Source organism: Antechinus flavipes, chromosome 3, assembly GCF_016432865.1.
Source record: "Antechinus flavipes isolate AdamAnt ecotype Samford, QLD, Australia chromosome 3, AdamAnt_v2, whole genome shotgun sequence".
In the NCBI taxonomy this organism is placed as follows: domain Eukaryota; kingdom Metazoa; phylum Chordata; class Mammalia; order Dasyuromorphia; family Dasyuridae; genus Antechinus; species Antechinus flavipes.
Genome location: NC_067400.1, coordinates 89,172,823 through 89,191,419, shown reverse-complemented (window position 1 = coordinate 89,191,419; position 18,597 = coordinate 89,172,823). Strand labels below are relative to the sequence as shown.

The 18,597-nt window shown below is 32.5% G+C and overlaps 1 protein-coding gene across 1 annotated transcript in view; it reads left to right on the top strand.

Moving 5' to 3' along the window:
* The window catches only part of DGKH (diacylglycerol kinase eta), a 220,383-nt gene that overhangs the window by 157,720 nt on the left and 44,066 nt on the right, over positions 1-18,597 (top strand). Inside the window, exons 11-14 of the mRNA XM_051983870.1 lie at positions 1,596-1,704; positions 1,851-1,990; positions 4,958-5,045; positions 15,023-15,108. Coding sequence (XP_051839830.1) covers positions 1,596-1,704; positions 1,851-1,990; positions 4,958-5,045; positions 15,023-15,108 — 423 coding nt within the window. The remainder of the gene's footprint in view (positions 1-1,595; positions 1,705-1,850; positions 1,991-4,957; positions 5,046-15,022; positions 15,109-18,597) is intronic.

The window sequence follows — 18,597 nt, the reverse complement described above, 5'->3', positions numbered from 1 at the left end:
CTTTTTTCAATGTAATCAAAATATAGTATTCTGTACATTTTGGGCTGACTACATATTTTGTTTCTCTTCATCATTTAATTTTAGTATTCCTATGCACTGTTTCCAGCATAAGTTCTGCAGATAACCTTAAAAATGCTGCCATTATACAATAGTAAAAATACTTGATTTACTATCATCCATTTGCTGTAATGGTATATTTATTTCTTTTCTCTGGGATGGCCAAAATAATCCTTTATCATCTATTTTTTCTGATTTACTTAATGTGTGTTATTGCTTAAATGTCATAAATTCATATGTGTATACACATGCATAATGTTTTCTTTAGAAAAAAAGTGTTAGAAGCCCCAGAAGATAAAAACATACATATATATATTTATATTTGTTTTTTTCAGAAGTAATCATAGATGAAATATTATTTGAAATATGAATCTGTATCTTCTATCTAGGTATGTTCATGGCCATGGATGCTACTAATTAACCTAGATCACTGTACCCATTGTACTTCAGATTTTTTTCATTAGACTCTTGTAGTAGTCCCCAATCAGTTTTGCTGCCTCCTTTCCTTTTTTAACCAATTCTTTACACGGCTGTTGATATTTTGTGCCAATCTGGTGACCTCATCCCACAATTTAAAAACTTTATATAATCCTTCATTACCTGTTATATAAAATATATAAACTCTTGACTCTCCATTGATGATTTTGGGCAAAAATTTCTCTAGGAAAGTTTACCAATTTAATAAGGTAAACCAGTGGCACCAAGGGATTCATCTATAGACTCAAATTTTAGGGGAATAGAAAAATGAAATAATGAAAATGATAGCAGAATTAAAAGGGGGAAAAAGAGAAAAGAAAACAATGTATGTGGTAGAAAATTATTAACTAATGCTAATAATAGATACACTGGGTGGCATTTGATACCATACCATAATTTATGTGTGTATGTATGTATAAAATCAAATACATGATATTTCGAGGAAAACAATTATAGTGCATATCAGATATCATGATATTTTGTAAAAAAAGATAACTGACTCTAGATTAAGAAACTATGGTCTAAAACAGAGCTTTTAAAACTTTTTCCACTCATAACCCCATTTTGCCCAAGAAATTTTTACATGATCCCAGATCTATAGGTATATAAAGTAGGTATACAAATCAAACATTTACTAATAATAAATCATGATTTTATTACCCTCCTCTTTCAGTTTTGAGACCCCATATGGGGTTGCAAACTATAGTTTAAAAAGCTGGAGTCTAAAATATAATAATAATAACCAAAATATTATTTTATTACTGAAATATAAGTGTTATTTTCATGATTTTTGTATTCTATCCTGATATCCTTTTGCTTTATATACTCATTTTTCTCTTCTAATTCCATCTCTCCTATTTATATATTCCTTTTTTGTCTTTTAAGAAAGGAATAGGATATGCAAAATTGCATTAGAATTATTCATAAGTTTATCCAGAAAATTATCTGTAATTAATCTGAAATAATTGTGTTTTTACTGATGAAAACAGTACACTTGGGGAAATGTTAGACATTTCACTGAACTAGTTAACTTACTAAAATGAAACAATTTTCCCCTTCAGCTTACGATTATTTCAGAAGTTTGACAACTTCCGGATTCTTGTATGTGGAGGAGATGGAAGCGTTGGTTGGGTTTTGTCGGAAATTGATAAACTCAGCTTGCACAAACAGGCAAGTATGTGTGCCTGTCTTTTGCCAATTCTTATCAATTTTCTGTTACTCTGTTAAGTAGTTACATAAACAGCATCTAGAAAAATGAAGGGTTTTCTATTCCTAGACTCTTTAAATTAAAAGCTTCTCAAATGTGTTTTTTTCAGTGTCAGCTGGGAGTCTTACCCTTAGGTACAGGAAATGACCTCGCTCGGGTTCTTGGCTGGGGTGGTTCATGCGATGATGATACCCAGCTACCACAGATATTGGAAAAGTTGGAAAGAGCCAGTACAAAAATGCTTGACAGGTAAAAGGGAATACATACTTTTTAGTATAAGGGCAGTTTGAGAACATTTCTTTGGAAGCTTTGGTTTTTGTTTTTAATGTAAGAAAATAAATCAAATGAATGAAGTAATCTGTTGAAATCATTGCTTTAATAGAAGAAAATTTGTATGTAACTGTTGACTTTTTTAATCTAGGGATTTGACCTTATGCTTAAATTGGCTTATAAATCAGGGCTGTTTTGTTTGTGGGAAGCATGAATCCATAGGAATAAAGTTGGAAGAGACTTTAGAAGCCATTGAGTTTAATCCCTTCATTTTCCAGATGGGAAAACTTTTCCATTTTCCAGTTTTCCCAGATGGGAAAACTGAGGCACAAGAACATTAAGTAATTTGGCCACCTAAGGTGAACTAGGAACCTAAGTCTTCCTAACTTCAAATCCTTTTTACTGTGCCCTACTACCTCTGATAACTCCTGATCAAACTAATAAAAATTAGATTCTGAAAGTGATAAAACTAAGGGTTGGTCATTGATCCTCAGTATATCAAGTTATTAAGCATTTTTACTAAGGGATCATAGAATGATTACTAAATGTAGATCACTTAATCCAATCCTCACATTTTACTGATAAGGAAAGTAAGATTTACTTTGGATATAGATGCAGAGTTATGCAAAAATCAAAAATATAGTCTTCAGGGAACCTAAAATCTAGAGGGCAGATATGATATGTGCAGAAATTAGTGTTATAACAATAGCTCATGATGATGTGGATCTTTAAGGTTTGCAAAGTACTTTATGTAGTTTATCTCATTTACCCATAACTCATATTTGTTCAGTACTTTAACGTTTTCAATGACTCTGCAAAATGAACTTAGTAGGTGTAAGTACTACTGTCCTCATTTTATAGACAAGAAAGAGGAGTTTAGTGGTGTAATTGAAATCACACAATAAATGATAATATAGTAAACCATGTGAAGCATGAAGGGACAAAGTAAAGATTCAGATCTTTTGCTTTAGGAAAAATTAAGTATTAAGATGAGAGAAAAATACAGGAAAAGAATAGGGGAAAGTGTAGAGGAAGTAGCACTCTGAAGTGGATCTTCAAGGCAAAAAATTCTGTCAGCAAATAGGGATGAGGAGAAAGTATAGTTGGAGCATCACAACCATGGATGGTAATTCATGGAGAGTGTACAATGTGGGACTGGATCATAGAATAATAAGTGGTACTCTTCTAAACACTATGAAATAAATTAAAAAGCATTTTGTTGGTATCAGGTTGTAGGATTTTAAATATTAGTCTAAGGAGTTTTATATTTTTTGCTAAAAAAAAAAAAAATCCAATAAGAAACCACTGAACCTTTGTAGAAAAATTGTAGGTTGCCAGAAAATCACTTGAAGCAATGGCTTGGCAAAAGGAATAGATTAGTAATTAAAGTAGAGACAGAGATAGACAAATACAAAAACAAATACAGAGAAAGACACACAGAGACAGAGAGAGACACACATACACAGAACAAGACAGAGACAGAGAGAGAAAGCTGGGGGGGGGGGGGGGGGAGGCGCAAAGGATCCAAGGGTGGAGTGGATAGATTTGACTATGAAAAGGATTCTTGTTGCATTCAAAAGATACACTTCACATTTGTCTGGAGAGCACCTTTGTGATCTTAGTGGGTAACAAGCTATATTGTATCTAAGATCCTGAAGAGGAGGCGGAAAGGAGATTTGTATACTGACAAGGTTTTAGGTGCATCTGATGTTTGTCATTGAACAATTAATCTAGATAAATTCAGGAAGGTTGATATTTGGGTGGCCAGTAGGTATATAATTTTTTTTCATCTATAGCATCTTATTAAGGAGAACAGAATTGTGTTCTTCAAAAGCCCAAATCATTTGCACGAAGGAAAATTTAAATTAATCACACAAAGGATTATCTCCATTAATGTGAATTAGGAAAGAAGACATTAGTATATCGACTTGCTTGACATATGACTCAGGATTTATTCTTAGATATTTTCTCCCTCTATCTTCTGTTTCTAGATTCAACCATAGCAAGCCTTTTCTAATATGTATGTATTATAGGACAGATTTGTAATTTTTCATGATTTGGTAAAATTTTTATTTGATATATTATTACAACAACTTGAAACTTTTTTGATCAGGAGCCATGTCTATTTTGTCAGACCTTTTGCTTTAGGAAAATCTGAGAATTAAGATGCCAGGAGGATTTTTATTTGATATATTATTACAGCAACACAATTACATGCCATAAATGCTAAACTCTTTTGATCAGGAGTTATATCTATTTTATCAGATCTTTTGCTTTAGGAAAATTTGATTATTAAGATGAGAGCAGAAGACAGGAAGAGAATAGGGGAAAGTATAGAGGAAGTAGCACCCTGAACTGGATCTTAAAGGGAAAAAATTCTATCAAAAAATAAGGATGAGGAGAAAGTGCATTTGGAGTATAACAGCCTGTGGAAATTCATGGAGATAGTACAATGTGGAACTGGATCAGAGAACAAGTCATTTTTTTCTGGATAGTCAAAGTTTTAAATATTTTCCTTTAAACTTCAGCAACACAAAATGATTAGAAAATCATTATTTTGGTTAAATCTTTTTCATTACAATTTTTGCTTATGTCCCACTCCCTCATATTTTTCCTTAATTGGAATAGGGTTAATTTGTCTTTTAAAGACAAGATGGTTTAATAAGAGATACAATATAGATGATTTATATAACTTAGATAATGTAAATTATCACTCTGGGAAAGGAAATGTGCTAGGAGATAGTCATAATAAATTCTTTTATCTTTCAGGTCTTACTAGGTTCCCAGAATTTCATGTCTCTTGACATGAAATTATTATTATTATTATTATTACTATTTTATGATCCTAGACAATTTGACAAATTTATGTTCATGAAAAGATAAATAAATCAGTTCATGAGATTTTGAAGAGATTTTTAGGTCACTGCTTTTTTTTTTTTCCTTCAGATGGAGTATAATGACATATGAACTCAAATTGCCAACAAAGCCTTCTATCCTTCCCATCACTCCAGAAGAGGAAAATGAGGAATCTCATGTAAGGCTTAACTCTCTTGTGCTTAATATTTATCAAGTTAGTGAATATCTAGAAATGATTAGTGAAATCATTAAATAATAGGAGATGTGAAATGTGCAAGAAGTGTTAACTGAATTTTAAATAAGAATTGCCCATGTAGTATGTAATATAGTTTCCTTGACTATCTTTCATTTCTTACATTGAAAGAAAAGTACTTATGTATCACATGGACTGGTTGATCTGGCATCAAGGAAATAGTCTGATGCACTGTTTTTATTCATTTGGAACTTATGAGGCACCAACTTTACACATGACAAATTGACTCCTAGATGGTAATGTTCAATAGAAGCTTATGAGCCAATTGATTATGCCAAACAAAACAGAAATAAGAAGACTGGATGTCAGTTTTTAATAATTCATATTTTTCTGCAAAAAATGTGCAAAACATTAAGGTTTAAAAAACAACTTTTTTTTAAACAGTCTTGTGAGTAAGACAAAAGCAGTAATTTTTATTTTAAGATCCTAGACAATTTATTTTAAGATCCTAGATCTGTGTTTATAAACTGGTACAAGTTTCTACATGTTTAGTTTTGAAGCAAGAATATAAATCCAAGTCTCCTAATGACAAACTAATCACACTTAACACTATCTCTTACTGACTCCAATTGCCCAGCAATAATACAGAATAGTATATACAATATGGGGACAAAATGGATTCTATAGATAGTATCTGTTTTAGGATTTCATAAAAGGAAGGTCAATTCCAAAAATGAAGATTTCCAGTATTGGGGGCAGAACTCTTGATTTAAATAAAATTCATTAGTCTGTAGGGTCAGTTGCACTCAGTCTTGTTCAAACCATGTTTTCAACATGTTAAATTCATCTCCTTCACTATTAACATAAAAGTTATGTCTTAGCATATCAGAATGTTTATTGTTTCCTAGCCATATCATCAGAAGGTCATTCTTAAGGATAAATGAACTTTTAAAAATATTCTTATCACAATCCAAACTTCTTTTGGTATTTTTTCTGCTCTGGAGACCACATGACACAATAGGAAGAAGGGTGAATGTGCAGGTGGAATATTTGGGTTAACATTCCTGTTCTGCAGATTCACTGCCTGAGTGATTTAGGATTGCTTAATTCTGCTATCACCTTATCTGTGAAATGAGGGGGCCAGATAATGTCTAAGGTCCCTTTCAGCATTAAATCTCTGAATATAAGAACATTCTTACAATTAAAGTTTTATAGATATGGAATGGGTTACTTGCTAAAGTGATGACTTTTCCCTTTGATGTTTGCTTTCAAGCAGAAGTTACTTATCAGAAATGTCAGAACAAAGATGCCTGCATGGGACAGCAAGCTGAATGAGGCGTCCCCTATAATTTTTTTTCCAATTCTAAAGTTCTGTAATTAAAAAAAAATTAATTATGCATTTTGCCTTATAGAAATAAGAAAGGAGAGGTAGGTTGTACAGTCACTAATTTACAGTTTTGTATTGTCATCAAGTTATGGTTATATTTCAAATTATTTTATTCCTCCATATTCTTAAAACAACATCAACCCAAACCCTACTTGACTAAGCTATTAGTGACTATTGTTATGTGACTTTTCCTTAATCTTTCTGACTTTTCACCGTAGCAGACTATAACAATTTTTAACTTTGAATTATAGCTTAAAGTCTGATTTACTTTTATTTTTGGTTTTTTTTTTCTTCTTCCTCTTTACCCACTGAATTTTGTCTTTCAAAGTTCAATTTAAATACTCTTTCTTTCCAGAAGCATTATTTAATGCAGACCTTCCTTTCTCCTATGAATAACCTTCTTCTATGTACGGGTCATAACCCTAATGCAGTAAAAAGAATGGTTTTGCAACTTTAATGCATTTACTTTATAATATCATGTATTGTAATTATCTATTATAATTGTAATTATAATATCATGTATTGTAATTTGCTATGAATGGTCAAGGCCTTGAAAGTCTGGATGTGGGAATTCCATCCTCATGTCTTTGTTGAAGTTGCTCCCTTCCTTCAAGATTTAATTCAGGTACCATTTCCTCCATGAAGTGTTGCTTAGGATCAAAGGATCTTACTCTCCCAAGATTTCTTAGAGCATTGCTTGGACCTATTTTTTATGTACTTTGCTAATACTTTTTAGCATGGGACCTCAGAATTGGAAAGAACCTCAGACCCCACCTATCTGAAACTCTCTATGATCTTCTTAACAAGTGAACACAAGATAAGTGAGGGAGAATCCATTGGAAACACCACCTTTCCATGTAAGATAATTATATATATATGGCTTTTCCCATGATTAAATTGTGTAGCCATAGAAACCAGGATCTATATTTTTGCATACAGTGCTGTAAAAATACTAGGTTTTTTACTTATGTTTGTTGAATTAAATTGGTGGGCAACAACTATTTTGCATAATTTATGGATTGTTGTTGTTCAATTGCTTTAGTCATGTCCAATTTTGTGACTCCATTTGGGATTTTCTTAGTAAAGATCTATCTCCTTTTCTATCTTATTTTTAAGATGAGGAAACTGAGGCAAATAGTTAATTAATTTACTCAGGGTCACAAAGCTAGCAAGTATCAAAACTGAGATCAGATTTGAACTCATGAAGACTAATCTTCCTGAGTCCAGGGTCATCACTCTATCCACTGAGCCACCTAGCTGCCCTAATTTATGGATTACTTAGTATCAAATTTAGATCAGATTGAGAGCTAGAGGGATTATTTAATTCAATCCCTTAGTTTCTAAGGAAGTGATCATAGACCTGAGACATTAAACTTGACTAATGACTCCCAGACAGAGTTAGTATTTAAATTCATATCTTATGATTATATGTCCTAACTATATTGTACTATCTTTATTCTAAATTCATTTCTTCTCTTTTCATCAATATTGAACTCCTACATCTGAGTGAGTAAGGAGATTATTTAGGCATCTGGCCACTACTGATTGAAACAGTCACATCCAAACTTTTAGGTATTCTCACTGAGGAAGGAACACAGATTCTGGTGGTTACTTGAATCAGAAGCCTGTGTGACTGTCATCAACATTAGAGACTCTTTTTATCCTATTATTGAAATTATATGAATACGATGAAGTACATCCCCTTTTTTTCCCAATGCAAACAAAGTTTAAATGTCTAAGTTAAAAATCCCTAGGGGAGCTATCCAAGGGAAGGCCAGATTTAAATTAGAGTTTTGGGATCGTTGGCTTTAAATGTATGGCAGCTTGACAATATAACCTCACAGGATGAAATAATGTAGAAGAAAAGTCATTTGTTTGCCTTTTCAAAACTAGGGGAGGAAAAACATGGGCATGGGGAAATTATATGTGTAAGTACAGCATATAGCATGGGAATAAAATTGTTTGTTCACCTGTTGTGTTAACAGACTTTTATTCCTTAGATACCAAGGATAAGCCATTCCAAATTAAATATGTGTCAAGATTTAGGGAATAATTAATTTTGGAATAAATTATGAATTATTTGTTATACAAGTAAAGAATTGGATATTTTTTCTTTGTTAATAAGAGCCACTGGATAGAGTTTCAATTCTATATGATTAATTTAAATATCACAATAGTCACCTTTTTATATACCTAGATGTGTTTGTTTTTTCTTTGCATTTACTAAAATTTCAATATTGTTTGATTAAGGCAGGTTTATAAAGTTAAAAACTATGGAATCCTATTGAGTACCAGAAGAAGCTTTCAAAGACCCATGATTCTTACTAAACCCAAGTGCTGAAAGATTTAAAGTGGAATTTATTTTTAAAACCATTTTTATTGATATCTTTTGATTTTACATCATCTTTGTCTCTAGATCTGCTCCCCCTTTCTCCTTTACCAAGTGAATCATTCTTTGTGAGTAAGAATAAAAAAGAAAAACAAATGATTTAGTAAAACTAATATCCTTAATGATTCTGACAACATATTCAAGTCTCTCTTTCCCCATGCCCCATCATAGTCCTGCATCTCTGCAAGGAAAGGAAAGAAGGAGGCAGGAAAAAAAGGAAGGAAAAGAGGGAGGGAGAAAATGGGAGGGATATTTTCCTCTCCTTTCTCTGGGGTCTTTGTAATTGTAAAGAATAGAACTTAACTTACTTTTATAGGTTTGTGATATACAATAATTTAAGACTTTTGAGTCTGTGCCCACCTATTTTTTCTCCTTTGGGAGGTCTGTATATTTGACTTCTGGAATCTTTGTATCATTAAGAATAACACAGTTATTTTTTTGAGTCTAAAGAACGTAAAATTGAAAGATCAGATTGTTACTTGCAGATGCTAAATATTTTAAATAGCATTTTGGAATAGAATCATAACCAGCTTTCCTTCAGTAAATAATTCTTACATTTGGAAAATTAAGACAAAAATTACCTAACAGCTTAAACAGTAGCACTATATTGGTTTCTGCCAAGTCTGCTTATTAGAGGAAAGCCTGTTTTTCTTTAGCATAAAAAGATTTTTAAAAATGAAATCTCTATCAATTCATTGCTGTTTCTTATTAATTTTTTTCTCTATAAATGAATAGCATGTGCAGATCTATTGGCTAATACTAGTGTTCAGATAGCCCTGAGAAAGGCCCAAGGTGCTATCAAACAACATAAATAGGCTTTTTTGATGGTGCTTTTCTTGTTTTGAAGAAATAAATTGATTAAAGACATCTCAAATTCCCTCCCCCTGGACAAATCTCATTACTCCAAATGTGCAGTTTTCTCATACAGTATTCATTTCAGATCTCCTTAGGCATTATTGTGAAACCATTGCCTGTTCAGTTTTCTAAGGAAAGAACAAAACTTTGTATCTCTTTCTAATTAACATACTAACTTCAGCATCTTGCTAGTACCATAATAAAAAAGAACTTAACAGGATTCTGGGCTTTCTTAACTCCATATTGCCAGACAAGACCACACATAAACCATCTGTTTTTAAAAGCCTTTTTAGAGAAGATAAATTCAACAACCTCCTTCAGAAACTGATTCTATTATTTAATAACAACCAAAGCCAGAAAATTCTTCCTTATCATTAACCTAAATCTTTGAAGCCTTCTAATTTGGTTTATTGCTAATGGCCTGGATAGACAGCTGGTTACCATGCCCTTAGAAACTTTTATGTACTTGGAGGAAAAAAAATCAATCTTTTCTCCAAATAATTCCTTTAAAATGTTTTCTGTAGGTCTTATTTTGCAGCCTCTAATATCTTTAAATATCTCTGTCTTATTTTTAAACTCTACACTGTTCTCTTTAGTAGAAGATCAAAATTTGACATATTTTTGTAAGGTCTGTCAAATGAGAAAAATAAATTTGAGGTTTCTGTGTTCTTCATTTCTATTTATAAATTCTGACTTAGTAAGACTTCTAATTTTTCTTCCAATTTTATGAATATTTAGTGTTCGTCATTAGTTTAAAGAATATTTAAGATGATAAAAGAATGTTTTCCTTCTTTCACTCAGCAACACCCCCATCCCCACCCTCAGCATTAGGATGTTAATAGGAATGTTAAGGCAGAAGTCAACTTACAATATAGGAATTGTTAAATTTTTGATGTGAGCATTTACACTTTGGAAATTGGTAAGCATTACAGATCAGAGCTTGGTTTATTGTTTTGTTGATTATCCAGACTTAAGATAGTGATGAAGAAAATGTTAATGATGCGGTTAAACTTATTTAAAATAATTTAAAGGCTTCTCCCTCATTCTCCCAGGCTGATTGTTAAACATTTATCAGCATATTCCTGCTTATCATTTCTTTGAAATTAAGACAATATCTTGTTTTGCAACAGGTATTATAAATGCCTTGAACAAATAAAGAATATAAAAAAATATGTATTTCTTGTAGCCATTATAGGGTGCGATATCTCTGAAAGCCACCAGGTGGCAGAGATTTAACTGGATCAGTTCATTGCAAACAGCCTTCCCAGGTACATGGATTCCTTCAATTCTCTACATTCTCTGGCACACTAGTTTATATTCATGTCTTGGATGAATTCACTCCAAATTATAACTTATAAAATAACTCTAGCCCCCATTTGCATCCCTGGTTCTCCTTAATTTCCCTTCTTGGTGCAGTTCTAAAGAAAAAAGTTACTTGGCTGTTTTGTCTAATTTTGTCTAAAATTTGTCTAATTTGTCTAAAAATTAAACTAAAAGGATATTGAAATTAAGATTGAAGAACAGTAAATTCTAGAGTGGCTTCAGAAGTCACTTATAGTTCCTTGGGAATTTCTACAGCATATTTTCTTCTCTTTAGTCTATTTCTCACACTACCAAAGCCAATTCTGTAGGGGATGCTTAGGTACTCTCAGTTTCGAACTTAAGGACAGCAGGAGAAATCTCAGTCTGTCATTCTCTGGCCAGTGTCATCTCCTTGAATTGCCAGTGTGATCATCCATAATGCATGCTGCGGGGGCTTGTAGAGATTGACCCAACAATCAGGTGATTATGGGGTTCAGTTCCTTGGTGGACTGCCTTGAGGAGTTATTTCATATTATAAATCTTTTCTGAATATGAACCTTGACAGTTATTCCATTTATGGCAGATATCTATAACAATTATTATTTTGCATTTCCATCTCTTTGATGTCTAAAGATCTGGGAAAATGTGGAGAGAAAAAGGTAACTAGTATGTAGCAGGAGATTGTTTCAGCAGGTGGTTACATATGTTTAACAAAATGGATCTGACCTTTTTGTTTTCAAAGGAGCTAAGAAATAAATCAATGCAGTGATTCTTTAAATTTTCTTTTTTATTTTTATGAACTTGAGAAACATGAGCATTGTCCTATAAAAAGAACAGAAAAAGGCACTGAATATGAAATAATGAGTTTCTACTATGTACAACTTGGATTTTAAATTTTTTACGTGGTAGTTCCAAGACTGTTTGTCTGTGCCCCCCATATGAACTTCCTTCTGTTCTCTGATGTTTATTTTTAATTATTCATAGATGTTCTTTTCTTTCTTGCCTTTCCTTTTTTAGTATTTCTGTCACTCCTCCCCAAGTCCTCCTTTATAATGATTAATATAATCATGTAAAATAAATACACATATTGACCCTGTCTGAAATATATTTCCTTTTGTATCTTTAGTCTTTATTATAGTTGGCAGTCTTTCTTCCAAAAAGAAGCAGCATGATTTATCATCAGTGCTTAGGAATCATGATTGGTCAGTGCAGTGATCTAAGTTCTCAAGTCTTCCAAAAATGTTTTCCTTTACATTATTATTGTCAGTGGATAGATTTTTTTGGTTTTGCTCAATTACTTGCATCAATTCACCCAAGTCCTAGATATCTGTGAATCCATCTTTTTCCTCATTTTTTATTATACAATAATATTTCATTGTATTTATGTGACATATTTTGTGCAGTCATCCCCTAATTGATTGGGAGTCCACTTTGCGAAAGGAACAATGAGCCAAGCACTCTGCTAAGCATTTGACAATGATTTACCCATTTGATCGGTATAACTACCTTGGGAAGCAGATGCTTTTATCATCCCAGTTTCCACACGGGGATACAGACAAATAAAAACACCTTAGTTATACACATTTATGCACAGTTAGTAAATGTCTAAGGCCAGACTTAAACTCAGGTCTTCCTGACTCTAAGCTCAGAATTTTATCTATTGTATCATTTAGCTGCAATATTATGTTATAAATAATTTTGTTCATATGAGTCTCTCCCTTTTAAGAAGTTTTTTTAACTTAATAGTACTGATTCTCTTGTTTTACATTCCAGATAGTTTATGTGCAATCTATAAGTTTCTGGTATGTATTAATACTGTCAATAGACAATAGATAATATTTGTAACTTCTTTGGCATAATTCTTTCTAGAAGCACTTCTAAAAGACTAGACCAATTCATAGTTCCATTGCAATTTCTTCAACCGTTCCTTAAAAAAACCCCAAACAAACCCAATAATAGAGTATTTGATTCAGTTGAGCATAACACTGTTTGAAAAGCTATCTTTATTTCTAAGCCATAAATCAAAATCATCCCAGATTCCTTAAAAATAACACATTTTATGTATATGCAATGCCAATGTTTGCTAAAGGTGTTAGCCATGGTGATGGAGGAGATTCAGAGTAGAATCTCAAGTTAAAGAGAGATCCACTGTGGAAGGTGAGGACCTGCAGATGTTCCTGTTCAAGGAGGACATTGTGCTGGGTCTATAATATATATCATGCATCTGCATTATATCATGGCAGAGCCTTGTAGAAGAAAGCCACAACCACTTGAAAGGACTTAGCCTGATTATCCATACAGGAAAACCAAATGAATGAAAATTATCTATTGCCCAGATTATGATGTACAGTTGGATGAATGATGTATTGAGCTTATCTATCAATATATGCAACAAACAGGACGAATGTACAATGAGTTGGGCTCAGAAATAAATAGGAGGAAGCAAATGGCCTGGATTTTCTATAGAAAATTGCAAAGCTCTTAATGACACTTAAGCTTCCTTCACCTGGAAACAAAGGCCTCTCTTCTGAACATCAGGATTCTATCAGTGCTGTTGTATGACTGTGAAACAGAAAAAATAAGCTCCCCAAAATTTATGATGAATAACATACAAGGGGTAATGGAGAGATATGATGGTACATGTGAGAAGGATGCTATATATAATTGATGAACAATTTCAAAGAACAGTAGTAAAACATATCAGTAAAAACATGGATGACAGGAGAAGATGGATTGATCATTTTGTGAGGAAGTCTGACAGGTTGATAATTCATTGATATCCTTAAGATGTCAAGAGAAAGCAATAAAGATCATTAGCATGTTGGGATATTCTGTTGAGCTTAGGGAAAGTTAGGTTATAATCTTCTTTGTTGAGAACATTTAGATTAGCAAAATGATAGATTAATTTTAGGTTTTTATTACTGAATAAAACAATTAGCTGTTTAACACATACCATGTGTGAATATAATTGTGAGTACTCTTTGTGTGTAGTAATGTTTGGTTCGGGAGAAATACAAAAGAAATAAAAAATCATGGACTTATCTTTAAGGAATTTATTGTTTATTTACAATATTAAGATATACTGGAAATTTATTTAGTTACTTAGAACTTTCTTAGTACACAAATTATCTGGAATATAAAACAAGAGAATCAGTATTATTAAGTCAATTTTAAAAAATTTCTTAAAAGCGTTGCATCTTTAACCATATTAGAAAGGAAATAATGATGTTTCCTTGAAAGCCACTGAGATGAGTTTGCATCTCTGCCTCACTTAAATCCAGTTCATGAGCAAGTTAAAATATTACTCTTGAGTTGTCATTGTCCTCTCCCAGAAGGAAAGATGAAAAATAAACAGCAGTCTTAGTCAGTGAGTCTAGTATGAGCAAATAAATGTACAAGAGGAGGAAAAAAGAAGAAAAGTATGATTTTTGATATATAGAATATGACATTGGAGATTTATGTTGGGGGAGAATGCTTCACATTGCCATGTTTAGATTTAATGTGTTTCTATATTTATTTACTGAAATAAAATTTGTCTTCCATATAAAGTGTTGAAATTTGATAGGCAGAATTCTTTAGGTTTGTAATTTGAATTTTTCATTATGATTTGAAAAAATCACACAAGTGATTATATCAGTCAAGCACTTGGTAATCACCTATTAATACTTGCAAAATATGTGAAACACCAAGACAAAAATGGAACAATCCTCACTCTCAAGAAACTAGCATTCCATCTCATTGGGATTTTTTTTTTTTTAAAGATGTGGCATTCTTTTGATGTTCTAAGGGCCTGCAGTAAATAATTTTATAATTTTGAAATAAATTCATAAGTAAGAAAGCTCTACATTTGTATGGATAGAACCGTGTTTGCATATGTAGATGCAACTGTCTACCATGTGTTATGAAACACATATTTCATATGAAAACACATATTTCATAACACTTCTGTTTTTGCTAATGTAATTACTGTTATCAAATAAGTAAACATCCATCCAAGAAAACAAATGTGTTTTTTCCCTTTTATTTTAGATGTCATCTTATGAAGACTCAGTTGCGGCTCATCTTGCAAAAATCCTCAATTCTGATCAACACTCGGTGGTCATATCATCTGCTAAGTGAGTTGGGGAGTTTATATATAATGAATAAGGTGTGTGTAGGTGAATGTGATTTGAAATAGTTGATTCACTCATTTATTCAGCAATCCATTATTCAATACTGCTCTATTCCATGCAGTTTACTAAGTAGTGGGGACACAAATGTAAAAAAAATAATAATAATCCCTGCTCTCAAGAGGCTTACATTCTGTTCTATCACCTGCACTCCAAAAAATAAGCATAAAAGAGATATGGAGAAGATATAAGGTATTTGGAAAGGGAAGCATGAGCAAGGGGTATATGGTGGAAGAAGACAATCAGGATTGGTCTTTTAGGAAGTGTGCTTTAGACTAAGATTTGCATAGGTCATGTTTGGCAAGATTCAAGGTTGAAATGCAGTAAATACTCATGGACTACACTATAAAATGGTACCCATCAATTTCTTTGAAATATAAACTACCTTAGCATGCTTTATACAATGAAATGTTCAGTGGTCCCAAAACAACTTGTCAGCTTGTTATTTCTCACAGTCAGGAAAAGCTGAATTGATTTTATTAGCAGTATTATTTTACAGCATCCAAGTTTGTCAAGTGTAGGGCTTAGGAAGGGGAAAGTTAGGAGAATGAGGCGAAAGCAGAATCTCCCAAAGTGGTTTCAGTAGCAGAGAGAGCTTGGGCTACTCGCACTGGAGGAGAAGGGGCTCCCCAAAGACAGTCAAACTCCTACCACAAGGTTGCAGAAATGAAGATGGGTCCATTCGAGCTGGGGATACAGCCTGTCCAAAGAAGATGGAAAATAAAATACAATGTATGAGGATCAGTAAGTAGACTGGTTTTCTGGAATAGGGGAAGAGGATTGTGACATAATATATCTGGAAAGATAGGTGAGAGGCAAATTGTGAAGGGCTCTATAAAAAACCATCATAGAAGATTGCATTTTATGTTATTGATAAGAGGGAACCACAGAAGCTTTTTCAGTAGGTGTGTGATTTACACCTTTGGAACATCGATTTGGCAGCTAAGTAGAGAATGGTTTAGAAAGGAGAGAGACATCAGATAAGAAAATTCATAAAATGTGAGGTAATGGATACCTGGATTAGGGTGATGGCAGTGTCAGTAGAATATCTCAAAAATATAAATTATTAAAAGCAAAAATCTAAATCACACTATTTGTGGATAACAGGAATCTTAGAAAGAATAAGAAATGAATACGTGAAGAAGGGGAGAAAAAACTCAGAAAGTCCAATTCATCAGTTTGGGGTTATTGGAGACACAATTGCCAAGGAAATCAGGAACTTGAGTTTAGTGAATGCAATTAATTTGGTTTAATTCAAGACATGTTTCCTTATTAAGTTCTTTCCTCCCCACCTCCAAGATCAAGAAGCCTAATAATGAAATATGGGTTCTGAAAAGAATGATAATTTCAAGTTTTAGAAGAATGGGCTGTTATTATATTTGATTTATAATATTTATATTTTAAATTATATTATTTGAATTGAATGGATATTATAATTATAATATTTGAAAAAGATTAATTTAATATTTTGCTAAAATTTTCACAAATTGATTAACATTATCAAGAAACAAAGAGTTCACTCTTAATTGCTCACTTGACTTTCAGACATGAATGATTTAATTTTTAGATTATGAGATGCATTTATTTTTTCTTTATGTTTATTTTACTAAATAACAAAATACATTATTTGATTTTCTTATTGTTAAAAAAGTTTACAAAAGGTTTGGTGGAAAAGCAGTGAAATGATGTCTCAAATAAAATTATCGTATGACCTGTAGTTTTAACTTAGCTATTCTCTCTCTATAAGACTGCGAGACTAATCTATGGCAACAATGATATTAGAATGTTCCATTGACCAAATTACTTGACCTTAAAATTTCCTTATTTGTAAAAATATGAAGTTGTTTTTTTTTTTTACCTGAGAGGGTAATTATGAGAATTAAGTGATCTAATGTCTAAAAGATGCTTTGCCGATTGTAAAATATTATGCAATTTAAGCTATTCTTATTTTTATTACCTACATTTTCATCCAGTTTTGTTTCTAGTCTTTGTCTTAACAGCAGGTTTTCATGGCTGTGTTCCTGGCCTTAGCTTTGGCTTTTAGCCCAGACTACATTCTTAGCCCCTACTACTGTCTTAGCTCATTTGTCAGATCTTATCCTACGCCTCTTCTGCCATCTATGTTTTCATTTTAGCTTCTACTATTCAAGATGATCTGCAGAATATCAAAGTTATAGGAATTGAGGGGGAACCACAAAGAAATTGAAGGAAGTTGTCTATAGGAGAATATGTCAAAAAGCTACTTTCTGGTCAAATCACACATCTAATAAAATCTTCATGTTAAGTAGGTTAAAAAAATAGAATGTTCTGGGGCAAATTTAAAAATTACATCATCAAAACAAATTAGAAGTCTAAGAATTCTTAGTCCTTAGTTCAGTACTTCCTTATGTAAATAAATAAAAAAAGGAACAGATCATCTGACTTGCCAAAGCTCCAGTTAATTAGTGTCAGGGTGAGGTCCAGAACATAGGTCTTTTCATACTTTCTAATAGAGCAGGGTTTTTGTTGAATCATAAGTAACCCCTGTAGTTGTTCCAATTCATCCTGCTGTTTTTGATATCTACCATGGCAAACACACTATACTTCACACTGAATGGAATATAAAGATTAATTGCAAATGATTCCCATAATGCAAAAGGTGGGAGGCAGAAATAAGATATATATACAAGTAATATAATAAAAAGTCATAGATGAGCAGTCATATGAACAAAGTCTTGAACAAATTCAAGGAAGGAAAGGAATCACAACTGGAGAAAGAAGACATTATTAATGAGAAGAGCAGTTGGTAGACTTGTTATAATTTAGTTAAAAAGTAATGATACCTCATTTTTAGATGGCAGTGGGAAGGTAGAGAAACAATCGAAGGAAATCAGTATTAAGCAGGAAGAGGCAAGACAACTTGATATTAAAAGGAAAGAAGGGGAGGAAGGCTTAAAAGCCAAATGATAGAATGGAGAGTATTTCTATTTCTATAGTTTTAAGTAAATCTTACACACAAATACCATAGTTTCTGGGACACATGATATTGTAGATTGCAAAATATATCAGGTAAATACATTAGTCCAAGCTCTATGCATATGGTTTTTAGGTATATATAAGATCTATTCTGCAATCCATGTGATCTTATGAAAGTGAGACAGTGACAATAAATGACAATAAATAAAAATAAATCTAGTGACAAAAAATTGGATCCTCTGAGTAAACTTGATTGTTCCCTAAGGTGAAGACAATGCGGCTGTTTTTAGAAGCTCCAGGTCCCTTCCTACCTCCAGGATAATCACAACTTTATTGCTTTTCTTATTAACTTTATGGAAGGCCTGAGTCTTTTAGGTGACTGGCCTACCCTTACCTTGCTGCCAAGAGTAGGAAAGTAGTTGTGGGTCCAGAGTAGGGATTAGGAATGTCACAAGAAATGTAACATTTTTTTTTTTTTTT